Source organism: Ochotona princeps, chromosome 7 (genome assembly GCF_030435755.1).
Source record: "Ochotona princeps isolate mOchPri1 chromosome 7, mOchPri1.hap1, whole genome shotgun sequence".
Classification (NCBI taxonomy): domain Eukaryota; kingdom Metazoa; phylum Chordata; class Mammalia; order Lagomorpha; family Ochotonidae; genus Ochotona; species Ochotona princeps.
Window position 1 is genome coordinate 6,087,649 of NC_080838.1, and position 17,717 is coordinate 6,105,365.

At 40.6% G+C, this 17,717-nt stretch overlaps 1 protein-coding gene across 7 annotated transcripts in view; it reads right to left on the reverse strand.

Annotated features, from left to right (window-relative positions):
• ARFIP1 (ADP ribosylation factor interacting protein 1) overlaps positions 1-17,717 on the reverse strand; it is a 122,745-nt gene that overhangs the window by 36,520 nt on the left and 68,508 nt on the right. For 4 of the 7 annotated variants that reach the window (XM_058666749.1, XM_058666750.1, XM_058666751.1 and 1 more), the window contains 3 exons: positions 11,286-11,381; positions 9,113-9,225; positions 3,011-3,232 (listed from right to left, as the gene is read on the reverse strand). In XM_058666749.1, coding sequence (XP_058522732.1) covers positions 3,011-3,232; positions 9,113-9,225; positions 11,286-11,381 — 431 coding nt within the window. The remainder of the gene's footprint in view (positions 1-3,010; positions 3,233-9,112; positions 9,226-11,285; positions 11,382-17,717) is intronic. The other 3 variants (XM_004598467.3, XM_058666753.1, XM_058666752.1) reach the window with 2 other exon arrangements.

The following is a 17,717-nucleotide window of genomic DNA, read 5'->3' on the forward strand; positions in this document are numbered from 1 at the left end:
GGATGCTCTGTAAAGATGTTTTTGGATGAGATGAATTTCAGTATCATGCAGGAGTTTCAAGGTCAGGATTTAGCCACTGAGCCATTACACTGAGCCCATGGGCCAACTTTATAAGGTAAATCTCTATATACATAATCATACCCTACTAAAATATCTTTATTTTCCTTCTTAGACATAAATAAGCTTGATTCTGGCATGGTGGCCTCGTAGCTAAATTCTTGCCATGTAACACTGGGATCCCGTATGGGCACTGGTTCATGTCCTGGCTGCTCAACTCCCTTCCAGCTCACTGGCTGTGACCTGGGAAAGCAGCAGAGAATGTCTCAAAGCCTTGAGACCCTGCACCTGTGTGGGAGACCCAGAAGAGGCTCCTGGTTTCTGGTTTCGTTTCAGCTCAGCTCTGGCCATTATGGCTACTTGGAGAGTGAACCAGTGGACGGAAGATATTTCTCTGTCCTTCTCTCTGTAAATCTATCTTTCCAACAAAAACAAATAAATCTTAACACTGATATCATTAGTGCTGCCTAAGGTTTTAGTCATCTTGTGATTTGTCTGATAACTGGGAAATGTCTTCCTGGGGGCCATCTTCCCTCTGCCATTGCAGGCAGAAAAAAAAGTCCTCAACTCTATTGAACATTAAAAAAAATAATAAGGTTACAGAGATGTTTCCTTTGATTCCTGTTTGGCAACACAAACAAAAACTTGAATTTCATTGTATTCATGCTTCTACGTGATTCTGGTATTATTTGTTTACTTATATTCATAGTCTTTTCTAGCACGGTTAAAAATAACTGATGAGTAATGATGGCATGATTCTTAACATGATGAAACAGCAAAACATTTTAAGATTGAATAAGATCATTAATACTTCATCCTACATCTTCAATTTAAAAAAAGATCCATGGATCCACATTGTAGTTGTGAGACGAAAGTTTTCACCTATTTTTAAAAAGTGAATTTTCTCATTGGAAGAGTCATAAAATATCAGTCATTACAAAGAGTTAGCAATGCTTAAGTCACAACAAAATTTTAAACTAGGAACAACAGGGCCCAGCATGGTAGCCTAGTGGCTAAAGTCCTTGCCTTGCATGCACCAGGATCCCATATGGGTGCCAGTTTGTGGCCCAGCTGTTCCACTTTCCATCCAGCTCCCTGCTTGTGGCCTGGGAAAGCAGTTGAGGACTGCCCAAAGCCTTGGGACCCTGCACCCCCATGGGAGACCTGGAGGAAGTTCCTGGCTCCTGGCTTCAGACCAGCTCTGCTCTGGCTGTTGTGGCTACTCGGGGAATAAGCCAGCGAATGGAAGATCTTTCTCCCTGTCTCTCCTTCTCTCTGTATATCTGCCTTTCCAAGAAAAGTAAGTAAATAATCAAAAAAAAGAAAAAAAAAAAGTAAATAAGTAAAGTAGGAAGAACAGGCATAAATTCTGATCAATCATCTTGCAGAGTTCTATAAAAGAATTTCCACATTTAGAAAAGATAATAAGATAAATACAATACAAGTACTCAGTAGTTAAGAGTGAGCATTAAATGAGGTAATAAAAACATAAACCATTTATAATAGTATCTGGCATCTACAAAGCCTCCCATCTATTATTATTAGTAGAGCCTAACAGGATATATGGCCTATTTGCTAACACTGTGGTAGCACATCCATACTCTGAGTACTTCTCTTTCCATATCATGGGGACTTTTCTCTGGGCCATAAATCCTCTGCAGATTACACTTAACAAGACAGCTGATTAGCCTGGTTACAAATTCATATTCTCTCATTTACTGTGTGATCTTTAAGAAATTACCTAACCACTCCTAGTCTACTCATCTATAACACAGGCATAATATTTCTTGCACTAATGTGTAGAAAAGTCATGTGATACAATGAATATAGCAGCCAGGACACAAAACTGAACTGTAATCAGTATGACATTTAGCTTCTCAATATTAGACCAGCTGTTCTTTTTGCCTAATGGCTCAGGTAGAATTACATTTTTATTAGCATATATATCAGTACGGGTAGCCAAATTGTTGCCGTCCAAGGTCTTAGAACAAAGTGATAAAATTCTCTAAATTATCTAATTCTCCTAGTTAGTTAAATTTCAGCAGGGAAGTAATAGCTGTTCACTTTGGCTCTGGCAAAATAACATAACATAACATAACATAACATAACATAACATAACATAACATAACATAACATAACATAACATTAACATAACGGCATGAAAGAGCTCAGGTAAGACATCAAAAGAAATTGTTAGGAATGTTTTGCCAGGTCAATGTTGTGACTTAGCAAGTAAACACCAGTAATGCTGGCATCCCATACAGGTGCCAGTTTGTGTCACAAGTATTCCACTTCTGACACAGCTCCCTGTTAAGGACCTGGGAAAAACAGCGGAAGATGGCCCCAGTTTCGGGCCCTTGCCACCCACAGGGGCGATCAAGCTAACGTTTCTTTCCAGCTTTGGCCCAACAGCATTCTGGACAGTGACCCAGTACAAGATTCTCTATCTCTTTCTCTCTTTTTCAAAATAAGTAAGTCTAAAAAACAACAACAAATTCTTTGTAAATAGTTGTAACAATACGTGCCAAACATTATGTCTAAAATTCATAATTTATATTAACAATCTCAGTTACACTGTATCACAAATCCAGTCAAGCAAGTTATAACTTGTTCAACACACTTAGAGAACAGGCAAGAGAATTTCAGAGAGAGCCACTTCACCTTTTACCTATAAGAAAGAAGCATACGTAGCTGTGATTCTTCCTAGGTCTTCAGCAGGTCAAATGCTTTTCTTTTCCTCCCCTCTCCCCAAGTCCTCCTGAAGCCCCAAGTGACACCTCTCCTAAGCTACATCGGGTCACTACGTTGACAGAGAAGGCAAGTGAGCCTTCATATCCTGGAATTCTGATTTTCTTTAGAGTTCATCAAATCATAAATACAACAAGTTACCTCTTGGAACAACTCTGTATCATTTTCCTTCTCCACTAACAGTTACTTAATAAAATCATCTTACATGGAGTTCTAGTGACTTCAAGCTCAGGTCAGCGAAAGCATCTCCAAGTTGCCTCTGGGTATGCACCATCTGGAAAAGCTGGGTTGACAATGTCTGAGCCAGTCTTAGGATATTTTCATATTTTTTCTTGTTATCTCTTAATATCTCAATCTGAGCTTCAAGTTCAAGGTCCACAGTTCTTGAGCCACGGCCTAGCTTCTCAGAGATAATTTGTCGAGTACACTGAAGTGGAAAGATACACTTTGTTAAGGAAGGGAAAAAAAAAAAAAACAACCAGAAGAAAAAATATACAACTACCTAAAATACAATTGCTAGAGCACATGGTATACATAATTTTCTAGCTCCAAACAAGTGGGCCTAACTAACTGAAAGTTTTCAGCACCTAAGTTTAGGAGCTCATCAGGACTCAGCAAGTAAATTATCAGGCGTGTCCAGTAACTACTAACACTCAGAGGAAAATTTATGACTTACTACTGACAGATGGACTCTCTCACATAATCATATTTGAAGCTCAATGTACTCTGGACAAATTATTTAAAACAGATATTTGGCAATGGTTTAATAATAATAATACCAAATTTATACTCTCTTATAGTTCCAAATGTCTTTTCCTTCTTTCTCCCAAATAGCCTATGTGTCTGAAAGAGGAAAGAAGTTAAAAAGGAGAGAGGAGAAGGGCAAGTGAGCAAGAGAGAAAGTTATCAGAGATGTGCTGAGTTGTCCTTTCACTTCTGCCACATACCAATGTATGAATACTAAACTATCCTGCCCAAGAAATAAGAACATATTTTAATGTACTCAACTTCAGACTAAGTATATTTTCTAGCATAACTTATCAGAAATAAAAAATTACAAGCAACTTCATTATTTAACTATGTATTTGAGGGCAACAATACAGGTGATGAATATACTCTCCATCATTAAGTTATCAGAAGTAGTCTAACAATGTATAAGTTATAATTTAAAAAACTTGTTCTAATAAATTTCAAAGTTTTGGTTATGGAATTAACTACTATAAAATTAATGCATGAAATAAGTGTCCTCTTTACTCTCACAAACTTCATAAAACGAAACTACTACTTCGACAGGTATTCTAGTCTCTCTCTAAACATAAAACTACACATCCATGTCTTCAGAGTAAACATGAGGTTACGTTACACTACATATCATATCTTGAACCTTTCTTTCCATGAACAAGATTTACGCAAGGGTTTCCCTTGTCAACAGATCTAAATCTGTATAAACTAAAGCAAATTTCCTGACACAGTTCTATTCTCATCAAAGATTTTTATGAGCCTATTTTTTTTATCCAAAGCAAAGACATTCTGTTTAAAGATTTATTTTTATTGGAAAGGCATATTTACAGAGAGAAGGAGACAGAGAGAAAAAGATCCTTCCCCAAATGATCGCAACAGCCAGAGCTGAGCTGATCCAAAGCCAGGAACCTGGAGCTTCCTCCAGGTCTCGCACGTGGGTGCGGGGTCCCAAGGTCTTGGATCATCCTCTACTGCTTTCCCAGGCCACAAGCAGGGAGCTGGATGGGAAGTGGAGCAGCCGGGACATGAACAGGCACTCATATGAGGTTCTGGTACTTGAAGGGGAGAGCCAAAAGAGCCAATGCGCCAGGCCCCAAGGCAAAGACATTTTTAACTCTGTAGAAAATGACAGGTCAGGGCCTGGCGCCGTGGCCTAGTGGCTAAAGTCCTCACCTTGAACGCGCCAGGATTCCATATGCTCGTCGGTTCTAATCCCCGTAGCCCCGCTTCCCATCCAGCTCCCTTTTTGTGGCCTGGGAAAGCAGCTGAGGACGGCCCAAAGCCTTGGGATCCCGCACCTGCGTGGGAGACCTGGAAGAACTCCTGCTCCTGGCTTCTGATTGGCACAGCACCGGCCATTGCACTCACTTGGGGAGTGAATCATCGGATGGAAGATCTTCCTCTCTGTCTCTCCTTTTCTCTGTATATCTGACTTTGCAATAAAAATAAATAAATCTTAAAAAAAAGAAAAAAGAAAATGACACGTCAGGTGAGGGGTCAAAAGCACAAAAGAGTGATAAATCATTACTCTGGGAAACACAGAAACACCCTTGGGAAATGAAAAACATCAACAGCCAAGGGTAACTGGAAACAGCGAGATTTTAATGAGAAAAACATCAGTAAGAAATAATACATGAAATGGAAGTGAGACAAGGAAAATATATCACTCATCCCCATACTCTTCTTGCACATTAGGATTTCCCTGGTAATAATATCAGCAGAGATGCTGACTATATTCACAAGCTGCTGTACATGTACCTTTCAACTTCATAACAGTTTGTTCAACAAGTTACATGCACTGCAAAGAACTGTGTACTGGGAAAATTAAAGAAATGTCCACTGCTGCCTGCTGTCATTCCCTCCTCCCCAAGAAACAGCGGTGGAAGCAGGCATGTGTATCAGAAGTTTAATGAGGAAATGTTTTTGCTTTCAGGAAGCTAGGCAGTGGGAATAAAGCTATACTCATTGTCAGGCAAATTATGACAAATCTGGATTCCTGAAATGAGCTTGTACAATACAGCTTGCATAGTAACACAAGTAATAATTATAAACTTTTTTGGATAAGTCAAATACTCTGGAAATGAGAGAACTACCAAATGTGTATAGGTATAGCTCTGTGGAAGTTTGTAGTGAGAAGATAAAAAGCTGGCAGCCATTCCTATTCAGCAGAGTTCCAGAGGAATTTCCTAACAAGATCTTCAAAAAAAAAAAATTTATTGGATCTCTGAAGTATACTGAAATTAAAATATAATACTCAAGATTGGCATATACTACAGAACAAGCTTAAAAACAGGGATCACACATAAGGTGGTAGCCCTCATCAGTTGTCTTTTCAACGAAGAGACAGTCAGGAGCTAACCAGACACACGCAGCCCAGGGCCAGACGGTGCTCCGTCTCCGCATGTGGAGGAGGCGGGTTCTGCACACTCAGCACACTGAGTCAGCCCCACACTGGCCCAGGGACTGACCAGGTCCTCACTGTGGACTCGGAATACTGAAACAGCTACCAGGGTACTCTGCAATGCCAAACAAAAATGAATAGACATCGAAGCACTGTAAAGGAAAAAGAATTCTTCACGACAACAGACAGACATAAAAAGGGCTATTAAGGTGAAATACGGAGAAGGAAGCATAAAAGGAAAATGAACAGTAGAAACAGGTCAATCAATAAATGAATAAGGCAATGCAACAAGAAAAAACAGGTATGCTGGCATAAAGGAGCTACTGGATTAAACACAATAAAGATTAGTCTGATAAGACAGAGAATGCTAATCCCAAGTTCTCTACATTTCCAAAAAGCATTTAATTTTTATGACAGAGATTAAATATCTCCTGAACGGTGAAAGCAAGATGATTCTAAAAAGGAAGAGAGAACTTGAGAAGAAGCCTATTACAGACTAGTGAAAACCACAGATCCACAAAAAAGAATGACTCAACAAACAAAGCAAGAGTTCATATTCTTACTTATTCCTACAGATAAGAATAAAAGAAATCAACTAGGGCTTAAATATTTGTGAATAAATTAGGTAAACTAAAATAACACTGAAGAAGATGGGTTCAAGGCAAAAATTATGCCCTAATGACTCAATTCAGATTATTAAAGAGGTAAACACAAAAGAAAAATAACTCATACACATACAGGAAAAAACAGATAATGAACAGGGAAACACCGAATGACACAAAAGTCAGTCCCAAACGAACAAAAATTTCAACTTAAATACATATGTATAATGTGTAATTACTAGATGTTGGCTCAGAAATGAGCTTTTTTTATAAAGTTCAAAATGTGTAGACATGAGAGGCTAACTTCATCAATAAATAAGAAATGTAATTGATAAATGAATACAGCCGAGCTCAGCATGACCAATAAACAAGCAAAATGAAAGGAAATTCCAAGCTTTGGTGAATACTACCTCCTGAACAAAGTCGTCTGAGAAAGCAGACTGTTGTGGAAACCTCTGGGTGATTCTGTCTGGATCACTGGGTCCACAGATAGAAGACAGTAGTAGGATAAAGCTGGAAAAGTACATGGGAGTTAGCTTCATGCCATTGTAAAGACAATGGATGGAGTCACGGGCCGAGGCAACCGAGGTCACACGAAGCAGAGTTGAACGCACAGTCTAAGAGAACTGGAGATACTACCACAGCAATCTGAGAGGAGAATAAACATAAACTGTGGCTGTGGAAGCTGAGATGGAGAAAAAGTAAGAACAAAAAGGAAGTAGAATTCCCACTGATATGTAGGGATATAAAGGCAAAAGGAACACATGGAATGAGGGAATCCTGGGGAACAGAAGGAGCAATGATTTTCGAAGTTCTAGAGATCACGGCCACTCCTCAGATTCTACACTGATATTAGCTAACTAACTTTACAAAGACCCATGTAGCATGTTCAAGATACTTTTCACTATCTTAAAAAAAATACACAAAGATGTATTTAGTTATGTAGTTAAAAGGCAGACAGAGAAAAGGAGAGAAAAAAAGGAGAGGTCTTCCAGCCACTGCTTTCCTCCCCACACGCTTATAATAGCCAGGGCTGGGCTAAAACCTGGGTCCACCAGCTCGGGTCAGGTCTCCCTCACTCATCACATGCAGTCAAGTACCTAACCATCACCTGCCAATTAAGACAGATAAGCAGATAACTGGATCAGAGGAAGAGCAGCTGGCACTGGAACTGGCATTCTATATTGGATACAGACTCAGAACAGGCTGTGTAACGAGCCGGGCCACACCATCCATCCCAGGAAAAAAAAAAAATCTTTTTTATTAGGATTTCAGGTTCTATTTCTAAAATATTAGCTGAAAAAAATAATAAATTCAAATCTATCTTAATTGCACTTAATAAATATCCATAAGCATTCTGTGTTATATAAGCATTCTGTGTTATATAAGCATTCTGTGTTATATAAAAATATAAACAATTTTTAATTTAACAAACACTAGACCCACAATCAATCCATAAATACAAAGTTGTGGTTAATACTTTAACCTGAACAGCTAGAACTCTGATGCACTTAACTACTCCATAAATTCTATTGCCTTATCCCTGTTCAGGTTCAAAGGTACTAGGCAGATCTGGAGTTTCAGTTATTTATAATACATTAAACACAGTATAGATTAAATAATTTGGGGGTCTGGTACAATGGCTCGATTGCTTAATTCTCTACTCCATAGTGCCAGTATTCCATATGGGCACTAGTTTGCATCTTGGCTGCTCTACTTCCTATCCAGCTCCCTGCTGTAAACTGGGAAAGCGCAGGAAGATAGCCAAAGCTTGGAGATCCTGCATTAGCAATGAGGCCCAAGGCAAGCTTCTGGCTCCTGGCTTTGGATGGGCTCAGCTCCAACCTCTGTCTCTCCTTCTCTTCCTTTCCAATAAAAATAAATAAATCTTTAAAAAATTAAATGATTTGTTATTTGTTTTACAAAGGATATAAGAAAAATAACCACCAGTTACTCTGAAGCAATGCCATCAACAATGCAACTTCTGAATCAAAATTATCTGCAATCTATTGTTGTTTGCGAGTTAATACTCACACAGAAAAAGGACACAATTTCCAATTTAGAGAGAATACACCTCTCTCGACCTTTAGCTTCTATAAACATGCAAACATATACACGTTGAGAATTTCTCAGTCAAACCCCAATACCCAAAACTTTCTGAGTGCCAACATAATGCTCAAAATTTATTGGCGTTTGGAGCATTTTGTGATTTCACATTTTTAGATTCGGATGGTCAACTGCGTAAGTCTATGCAAGTATCTTAAAATTGGAAAAGCTCTGAAATCCGAAACAATTCTGGTCCCAAGCAAAAAACAGTACACAGATAACAGCTGGCTGACAGTTACATACTTGCTAAGGCAGCACATGATCTGTAAGCGAATAAGCATTCAGGTAGCTTCTTAATTCTTTCATGATGATTCTTTGAAATTATATGTAAAAGAGCAATAAATATTTCAATTTCTAATTGTATTTCCACACTTAGATGGTACTATACTATACATTCAAAGAATTGCAATATAATTGTATATTAAAGATAGGGTAGAAGTATTTAAAATTTACAAACCTTGTAAGTATTTAGACTCCACTTTCGAACAAGTTCTAACTTTTCCATTGCGGGATTTTTAACCTCATCTGCCAGAATAACTGGTCCACTTTTTGTCTGCGTTTTCTGACCACCTGTATGATCATAATCACAGATAAAAACACAATCCACGTAAATTGGGAGAGAAAACACCAAAGCTGTCCAAATCAAACTGCTCAGATATTTAAACACTGAAAAAGCTTCCCCCAAAGTGAAGGACTAGTCATTCCTGGAATCACTGTGGGCAGCTTCCTGAGCCCTTAAAAAAACAGTTTTGGTCATTAAACACAAATGCCATGGGATTTGTCTTAAAAAAAAAAAAAGTCTACAATAATCAGTCTTCTGTTCTTTAAATATATAGTATTTTAAAAGCAGAAACAGAAGGAAAGACAGAGACAGGCAGAGATCTTCCATCTGGGGTTCCTGCCTCAGTGAGTAAGGCACACGCCAGAGCCCCTAACCCAGCCCTGGTCTCCTGTATTCAGTTGTGGAAGCCCTCCCTGCAGGGCGTGCATTAGCAGGCAGCTGCCATCCAAAATCCAATCAGAGTTCCCTGTTCTACATAAGGTGCTGCTGTAGATCAAAACAATCTTTCTCAACAAAAATCTACAAGTAACAAATTCCCATGGTGATCTTTCCATGTACTATGTGGACCAGAAAAACAATACAATGTTGTAATTGTAGAGGATTTGAAAAAACACTCCCAATTTCAAGTAGTCATTAAAAATATTTTATATGGATTAGTTCTTGGCCTTGGGAATGAGATTCTGGTTGGGAACATCTGGGTTTAAGCCCATTCCAGATTCCAGCTTCCTGCTAATATGCGCCTGTCTCCAGTAGGTGGGCACCTGTCACCTCCATGAGAGACCTGGACTGCATTTCCAACTGCCAGCTCCAGCCCTGACCCAGCCTGTACCCACTCCTGCGGGCATCTGGGAAGTGACCAGCAGACAGTTCTATCTGTTGGCCTCTCTTGGCCTCTCAAGTAATCAAACACAAATTTTAAAAGAAAATCATGAAAAGAGGATTGACACATATGAAAAAAACCTAAAAAAAAATTAAAAATACACATATACATCCCAAGCTCCATGAGTGTGCAAGGCTGGTGTGCAAGAAGTTTTACATCGTACTGTACCTCTTGGTACTCCAGGGACAAGAAAAAAAAAAAGCAAAGAAAAGAAAAGAAAAAGAGGGCAAAAAGGGCAATAATTAACAAAAGCAATATAAAGTCCTCACGATGTACTGTTCCAACAATTAGGAATTGATACAATAGAGCAACTCTACAAACCTAATAACCTAGCAACTGTTTATAATGCTAATAATTTGGGGTGCAAATTTTCTAATATTTTTAAAAACACAATTGATCTAAGGTAAAGTAAAAAAAAAAAAAAGTTGTGGAAACAGCTTTCTCCCCTCATTCATGCAGCTAGAGCAGCCACTGCCACAGCTCCACTGTTGTCTACAATCAAATCGAATTCATTCAAAAGTTTCCAAAATCCTTACAGACACAAAATATAAATGCTAACATTTTTTTAAGTAAAAGGAAATATGCAATTCATTTCCCCCCATTCTATGGTCTAGCAACAATAAAGTCCAGTAAATTCAATATAAAGACATTGCCCTTATGTTCCCAAACATTTTTCATTGTGTATAAATGGTAAATCACGTGGTATTTTGCTGAAATTTGCCAACTCTATACATTGAGACCGAAAATGAGAAGACACACCCTCTTCCAGCTGACCCATTAGCAACAATAAACAACCGCTGAAGGTTCCTTTTTTGTTTAACTGCAGACAGAGGGCAGAAGTGCAAAGCTGGGAGTTTCAGAAAAAAATTAAGGAACTTACACTTTCAAGAGAAAAGAAAGGATGGCTTAAAGCAAATCAACGTTTACAAGGTTTTCAGGAAAAGATGGATTTTAGGTTTGAGATGGCTGAGATAATTCTAAAGTGCCAGAAAGGCAGGCTATGGCTAGAAAGATTATTTCCCTCATTGTCAAACAAAGAAGGAAGGAAAAAACAGACAGAAAAGCAGCAGCCACCAAAAAAAGCTAGAATAACACACACCTAAGAATACACACAAGTGATTATGAAACCGAGTTAGTTTAGCTTCAGCAGTAGCAAGAAGGGCTTTATCCAATCAGTGCAGTGAATACCTGCAGGAACAATCAAGTCACTTCCTTGTTGAGCCAGGCGACTAGCAGCCACCCTGCTAGGAGACATAACAGATGGCAACGGTGGCGCTGGGCAACCTGAAAAGGGCAGACATTCAACTGTGAAAATCCTTTTCCTCCTCCACACACCCTCCATTAGACCTACAGGTTTACTGCCATCTTCAAGACACTCAACCACTAGGATAACAAAACTGGAAAGAGTATTTTTGTTTTTCACAGGAAGGGACTAATAAATGGATACGAGCAGGCTAAGTACTTGTATAAACTTTCATCAAACTATCAAAACCAAGCAAAACACATAACTACAAAGAAATTCAGCAACATCATTTCTAACCAAGACTGTGCCTGGACTCTGTTATTTCCAAAATCAATGAGTATGACTGAAAAGTCCCATCGTTAAATAAACCTCATGTAAACATTTCCCGATCTGCAGCTCTTACCTACGAGGGAAAAAAACAATAAAAAATGCAAAGATATATAAGGGATATTAAAGTATGTTTTAATATATTAGAGAACTGTGAGTATTAGCCTTGACAGGAACCTTTCACAGGAATTAATAGCCAAAACTTCAAATAACAAATCACCCGCTAAAGACTGCTGCTCGTCACAGCTCCTTTGCCCTGCCACTGGCCAAGTCAGCAGGAAGCTGGTGAGCAAGGCAAAACCTCCAGGCCCTGTCCCAGACCTACTGACCCAGAACCCATGTTCACAAGATCCCCGTGGCTGATTGGCACGTAGTCTGAAGTCTGAGAAGCATTGCTACAAAGGATTCTTTGACCACGAGAAGTTTTTAAAACTTGCTTGGGATACTACACAAGATCTACTGATCATCAGGAAAAACAGGAATCTACGTGTTTTTTTTTCTCATACGTTACTCATCTACACCAGAGGAAAAGAACATGATTTCCTGATGAAAACACAACCAAGTTTCAGGGACTGAAATCCTGGCTTTAACTACCATGTACGTAGGTAACATCAGAAACATTTTGGCAAATTACTTAATTTCTCTGAGCCTTGTTTATCTACAGAGTAAGAAATGCCATCCAACACTGTCCGGGAGTAAACCAAAGAAAACGGGACAGCCATTGAAAAGAACTTGAAAAAAGAGGAATGTCCTTAGCTGAGAATAATGTCCGCAATTTACTTTTCTTTCAATCATTTTCTTTCGCAAGTTCTCTAGAAAACATGAATCAAACTCGTAGTTGAAGTGTCCAATTGAAAAGACTCAACCTACTTTCTTAAAATAATGATCGGTCATATTTCAGATACTAAGCTTTGATGTGGAATCCATCACCAGTTCTAATACTGTAAAGACTTTAATTTGGATGGTATCTCACATTAAAATGCAAATTTTAGACTACTCTAAACTCTCACATTAAACTGTAAGAAACATGAGGCTCAGAGGGGTAAAACAATGTCTTGTTAGAGCCTCAAATGTTGTGAATCCACACTACAATATCTCTAGGTAAAATTCAATACATTAATCAGTAAGTTACTCAAGTAGAAGGCATTTTAAGTGGTAACCAGTCCACCATTTAAGCAATGTTTCCAGAAGGCAATGTTAAGTAAAAGAAGTCTACTATGGTTCCACATCTCCATCACCCCAGAAACAGAGTTACAATGTTCTAGTTATTGCTGTGTATTAATTCTGAGTAAGAACTTACACAATAGCACAATATGGGATGTATCTAATATAACACAAAGGATACATAACTTCCCAAAGCACAATGGCAGGTAATCTGCTGCTGAGACTAACTGGGTCTTTACCTTTTCTGCTTTGTCTTCAAAAGAAGTGACTTCAAAAGAAGTGTGTATCTTCAATATTATAACCCTTTAAGCCACTAATTTAGTTACTACATTCATCAACACCCAATTAAAAAGTAACTCTTAAAAATTCAAGACCTTGGTGCGGTGCGGTAGCCTAGTGGCTAATGTCCTCGCCTTGAATGCACTGGGATCCCATATGGGCACCAGTTCTAACCTTGGCGGCCCTGCTTCCCATCCAGCTCCCTGTCTGTGGCCTGGGAAAGCAGTCAAGGCCGGCCCAAAGCCTTGGGACCCTGCACCCATGTGGGAGACCCAGCAGAGGCTCTGGGCTCCTGGTATAGGATTGGCTCAGTTCCGGCCATTATGGCCATTGGGGAGTGAATCAGCAGATGGAAGATCTTCCTCTCTGTATATATCTGACTTTCCAATAAAAATTAAAAAGATCCTCAAAAGAAATCCAACACCTTATTAAATTTGGAGAACTAGTTCTATTTCATGTCAATAACAAATCTAGGAATAGGAATATAATGTATGCTATGATTAAAATACCCATTAAAACAAGATCTAGGTACCAAGCATACTTCATTTGGGGGGGGGGGGCACACTTCATTCTTATGAGCCTTGCTCTATCACAATTTTTACTGTTATGGTTTTACTTTTATAAATATAAGAATGAAAGGTGAAAAAAATGATGTCACTAGATAGCCCATTTCATAGTCTTGACCGGTTTATGCTTAAATAGAACAAGGAAGGGCTTGTGATGTTGAAGAGAAAACAGTGGGGGGGATGGGGAGAGGGCGAGTGGAAGAGAAAGTCCCTGAGACTAAGGGACTATATCACGAAAAATAAAAATTCCAAAAAAGAACACATTTCAAAATGAAAGTTACTCTTGAAGACAGTATTTCCCAATAGTACAATAAAAATATTAACTACTACCATCTGCCAGATGTGAAGGATTGTAACAGCACAAGGATCTTTTTATTTTGTGAAGTTAAAACGCAACACTAGGATTAATACAATCAACTGCATATTAGCCATTTTAACAAGACCTCTACCAAGAAGATAATTTATTTTCCATATACAAATGCTTACATAGTTTTACAGCAAAACATGAAAAATGACTTATAGGGCCCGGCAGTGTGGCCTAGTGGCTAAAGTCCTTGCCTTGAATGCGCTGGGATCCCATATGGGCACCGGTTCTAACCCCCACAGCTCCACTTCCCATCCAGCTCCCTGCTTGTGGCCTGGGAAAGCAGTCGAGGATGGCCCAAAGCTTTGGGACCCTGCACCCATGTGGGAGACCTGGAAGAGGTTCCTGGCTCCTGGCTCCAGATGAGCACAGCACCAGCCATTGTGCTCACTTGGGGAGAGAATTGTCGGACAGAAGATCTTCCTCTCTGTCTCTTCTCCTCTCTGTATATCTGACTTTGTAATAAAAGGAAATAAATCTTTTTTTAAAAAAGTGACTTATATAGGAGTGGGTTTTGGCTTAGTGGTTAAGGTTCCTGCTTGGATCCCCGTGCTAGCTCTGATTTCAGCTTCCTGCTAATGGGATCCTAGAAGGCAGCAGCTGGCGGGTCAAGTGACTGGGTCTCAGCCACGCACAGGAGAGACCTGGTTTATGCCCAGCTCCTGGTTCTGGCCCAGTGCAGCCCAGTACCAGGCACTGTGGGCATCTGAGGAATAAACCAGTGGATGAAAGCTTGCATTCTCACTCACTTGGCTTGCTCTCTCTTTTCTCTCTTGCGGCTGCCTCTCAAATCTAAAGATAAATAATAAGCATTTTTTAAATTACAGAGAAGAGCATTTTTAAAAAGTCATTTTCCTTTTCTATTACAAACATATGACTGTATATGGGATATATGTAGAAAAGAGTTACCATAGCCAACTCTAACTGCTTGTTTTCATTCATTTAATTTTCATTCACTTTTATTTATTTGAAGATAGACTGTCCCTATTCACAGAAACTCTCTCTCACACACACAGAGCAAGACAGAAGGAAATAGAGAGAGGGAGAGGGAAATGGAAAGGCAGATAGGGAAGAAGGGAGGGAGAAAGGAAGAGAAAGAGAGAGAGAAATTCACCCTTCTACTTGTCCACTAAGGAAACACCCACAGCAGCCAGGGTTGGCTGGGAGGGGGATGACAGGAGCTGGAATCCAAACCGGCTCTTCTGAGTGGATGGCAGAGCCCAAGTACCTGAGCCCTGTTAGCTGCTGACTCCCGGAGGGTGCAGTAGCAACATGCTGGAGCTCAAACCCAGGCATGCCCACATGGGAGCTGGACATCCCAAGAAGGGTCTTCAAACCTATGCCAAATGCCTTTCTTACACTTGTGTATTTAAAAAACAAAAAGTCTTCTTTTTGCTGCCTTAGGAATTTGAATTTTGGGAGGACTGTCTCCATTCCCAGAATGATTAAGAGTGGCTTGCTGTGACTGAGATATTTATGCAAACAATGTGGTTTGGCCTGAGAATCCACTTTCTTCTGCAAGCCTGTATTCTCAGCATGTACAGGACAGAGGACGATGGTATGAGAAGTCTTCAGTAAACGCTCTGGTTAAGGACATTTTTACCCAGGGAACTTCCCTGGGTAGAACCTTTTAACTTGATCTGTCGCAACTTGCTGCTGGGAGGAATTAAGCAATTCCTGGGTGACCGCACCGGGGGAGATGGAAGACAATGCTTGGCCTTCTTGAGATGATGTGGGCACCTGCTCATTGTAGGAAACCAGAGCTCCAAGGGAGTTCACCGACTACTAGTGAGCTGGAGGTCTGCTGCTGGTCAGCGTTAGAGAAACTCATTTTCTGATCTGCTTTCAAACATGTTTGTACAAATGAAAGTCGATCTAGTCATAACTTCTGTGGTTGCAAGCTAAAACAACCTACAGTACTGATGTACTTTTTGAGTTTTCAGTATGTTAAAGCCAATTTTTTTTAAGGTTTTATTTTTATTGGAAAGCCAGATATGCAAAGAGGAAGAGAAACAGAGAGGAAGATCTATCCGATGATTCACTCTCCAAGTAGCCACAATGGCCAGAGCTGAGCCAATCGGAAGCTTCCTCTGGGTCTCCCACGCGGGCACAGAGTTGCAAGGCTTTGGGCCGTCCTTGACTGCCTTCCCATGCCACAAGCAGGGAGATGGATGGGAAGTGGGTCCACTAGAGTTAGTTCAGAACCTCTCTGGACCCTCATGCAAGCAAAATGGGGGGCCCTAAATATGTCTGGGTTTAATTTCACTCATCCTTTCTGGCTGTGTTATAGTGTTCCACACCCTTTCTATGAGGGCCTTGCAGTAACAGGTAATTTTTTGCATCAGCCAAAGCCTCGTCAGTGCTGCTGGCAACAACTGGGCACAGCAAGACACTATTCCATCTGTGTCCGGGCAAGGACTTTGTGTTGGCAAAGCCCCCCCTCAACACCGGCCTTTGTGCAATCAAATTATAACAGACACCTCCAACTATCATTATTTGCTCCCTGCCAATGGGACCTGGTGGGCTTGCCAAACCGGATTGACCCCTTGAGCCTATGGAAAAGTATTGAATGGTAGCAGCAATGATTTTGTATTTTAATCATATTGCTTCCAAAAATAATATATTGGGAAGAGCTACATCCCCAGAGCTCTCTAACCTATTCCTGAGAGTCAGCCGAGAACCAGTGACTGCCATCACCCTGGTCACCCCAATGGGCCTGAGTCTCGCAGAGGCAGGTACAGGCATCCCTGCCTTGGTATCAAAACCAGGCAGGGGTGGTTCGAGTCATGGTTTAATTCCTCTCCGTGGCTCAACATCTTAATTTCCACCCTTACTGGCCCTTTGATTATCTTATTAATAAACTTGTTCTGCTTATTCAACAGCGCTTTAGGACTGTGACCCTACTGGCTGAAGTGGTTGAAGACTTGGCTGCCCATCACCGCCCACCCCGATGCCTGGGTTCATGTTGCCCTTCAATAAATTGCCAAAATGGCCTAGCACCCCATGAGCTGTTTAAGCCCATCTCATTGGCTTGGCTGGCTAGCCAGTGATGGGTAAGACCCATAGAGGAGGGCAACCTAAGCCAGGCACAGTCACCCAGGGTCCCGTGAAGGCTGGATAGTCAATGACGGGTAAGACCCTCAGAGGACAACCTAAGGCAGGCACAGCCACTATGGATCCCTGCCCCTTTCAACAAAGAAAGGGGGAGATGTGATGCTCTGGAGAAAAGGGGTCACTAAGTCACAAGGTCACTGGGTTTACACATGGCGAGCAAGATGGCAGCCAAGAACAGAGCCCTGGGCGTGAACCACGGCAGGAGGTCAATCGTTTCAAAGAAAGACTGACTGGCCAGGGCCATTTTGCTCATCTGCCCTGGCCTATGGGAGGTGGCTTCTGCAGTATGCCTCCAGTAATTGGCTCCTAGATCTCCCCTCCTGGAATTCCTAACCTGAGGCTATTCATTACCCTATATAAGAATTTGTACTTCTTGGATCCCATATGGGTGCCAGTTCTAATCCCGGCAGCCCCACTTCCCATCCAGCTCCCTGCTTGTGGCCTGGAAAAACAGTCGAGGACGACCCAAAGCCTTGCAACCCTGCACCCATGTGGGAGACCCAGAAGAAGTTCCTGGCTCCTGGCTTCGGATGGGCACAGCAACAGCTGTTGTGGTCACTTGG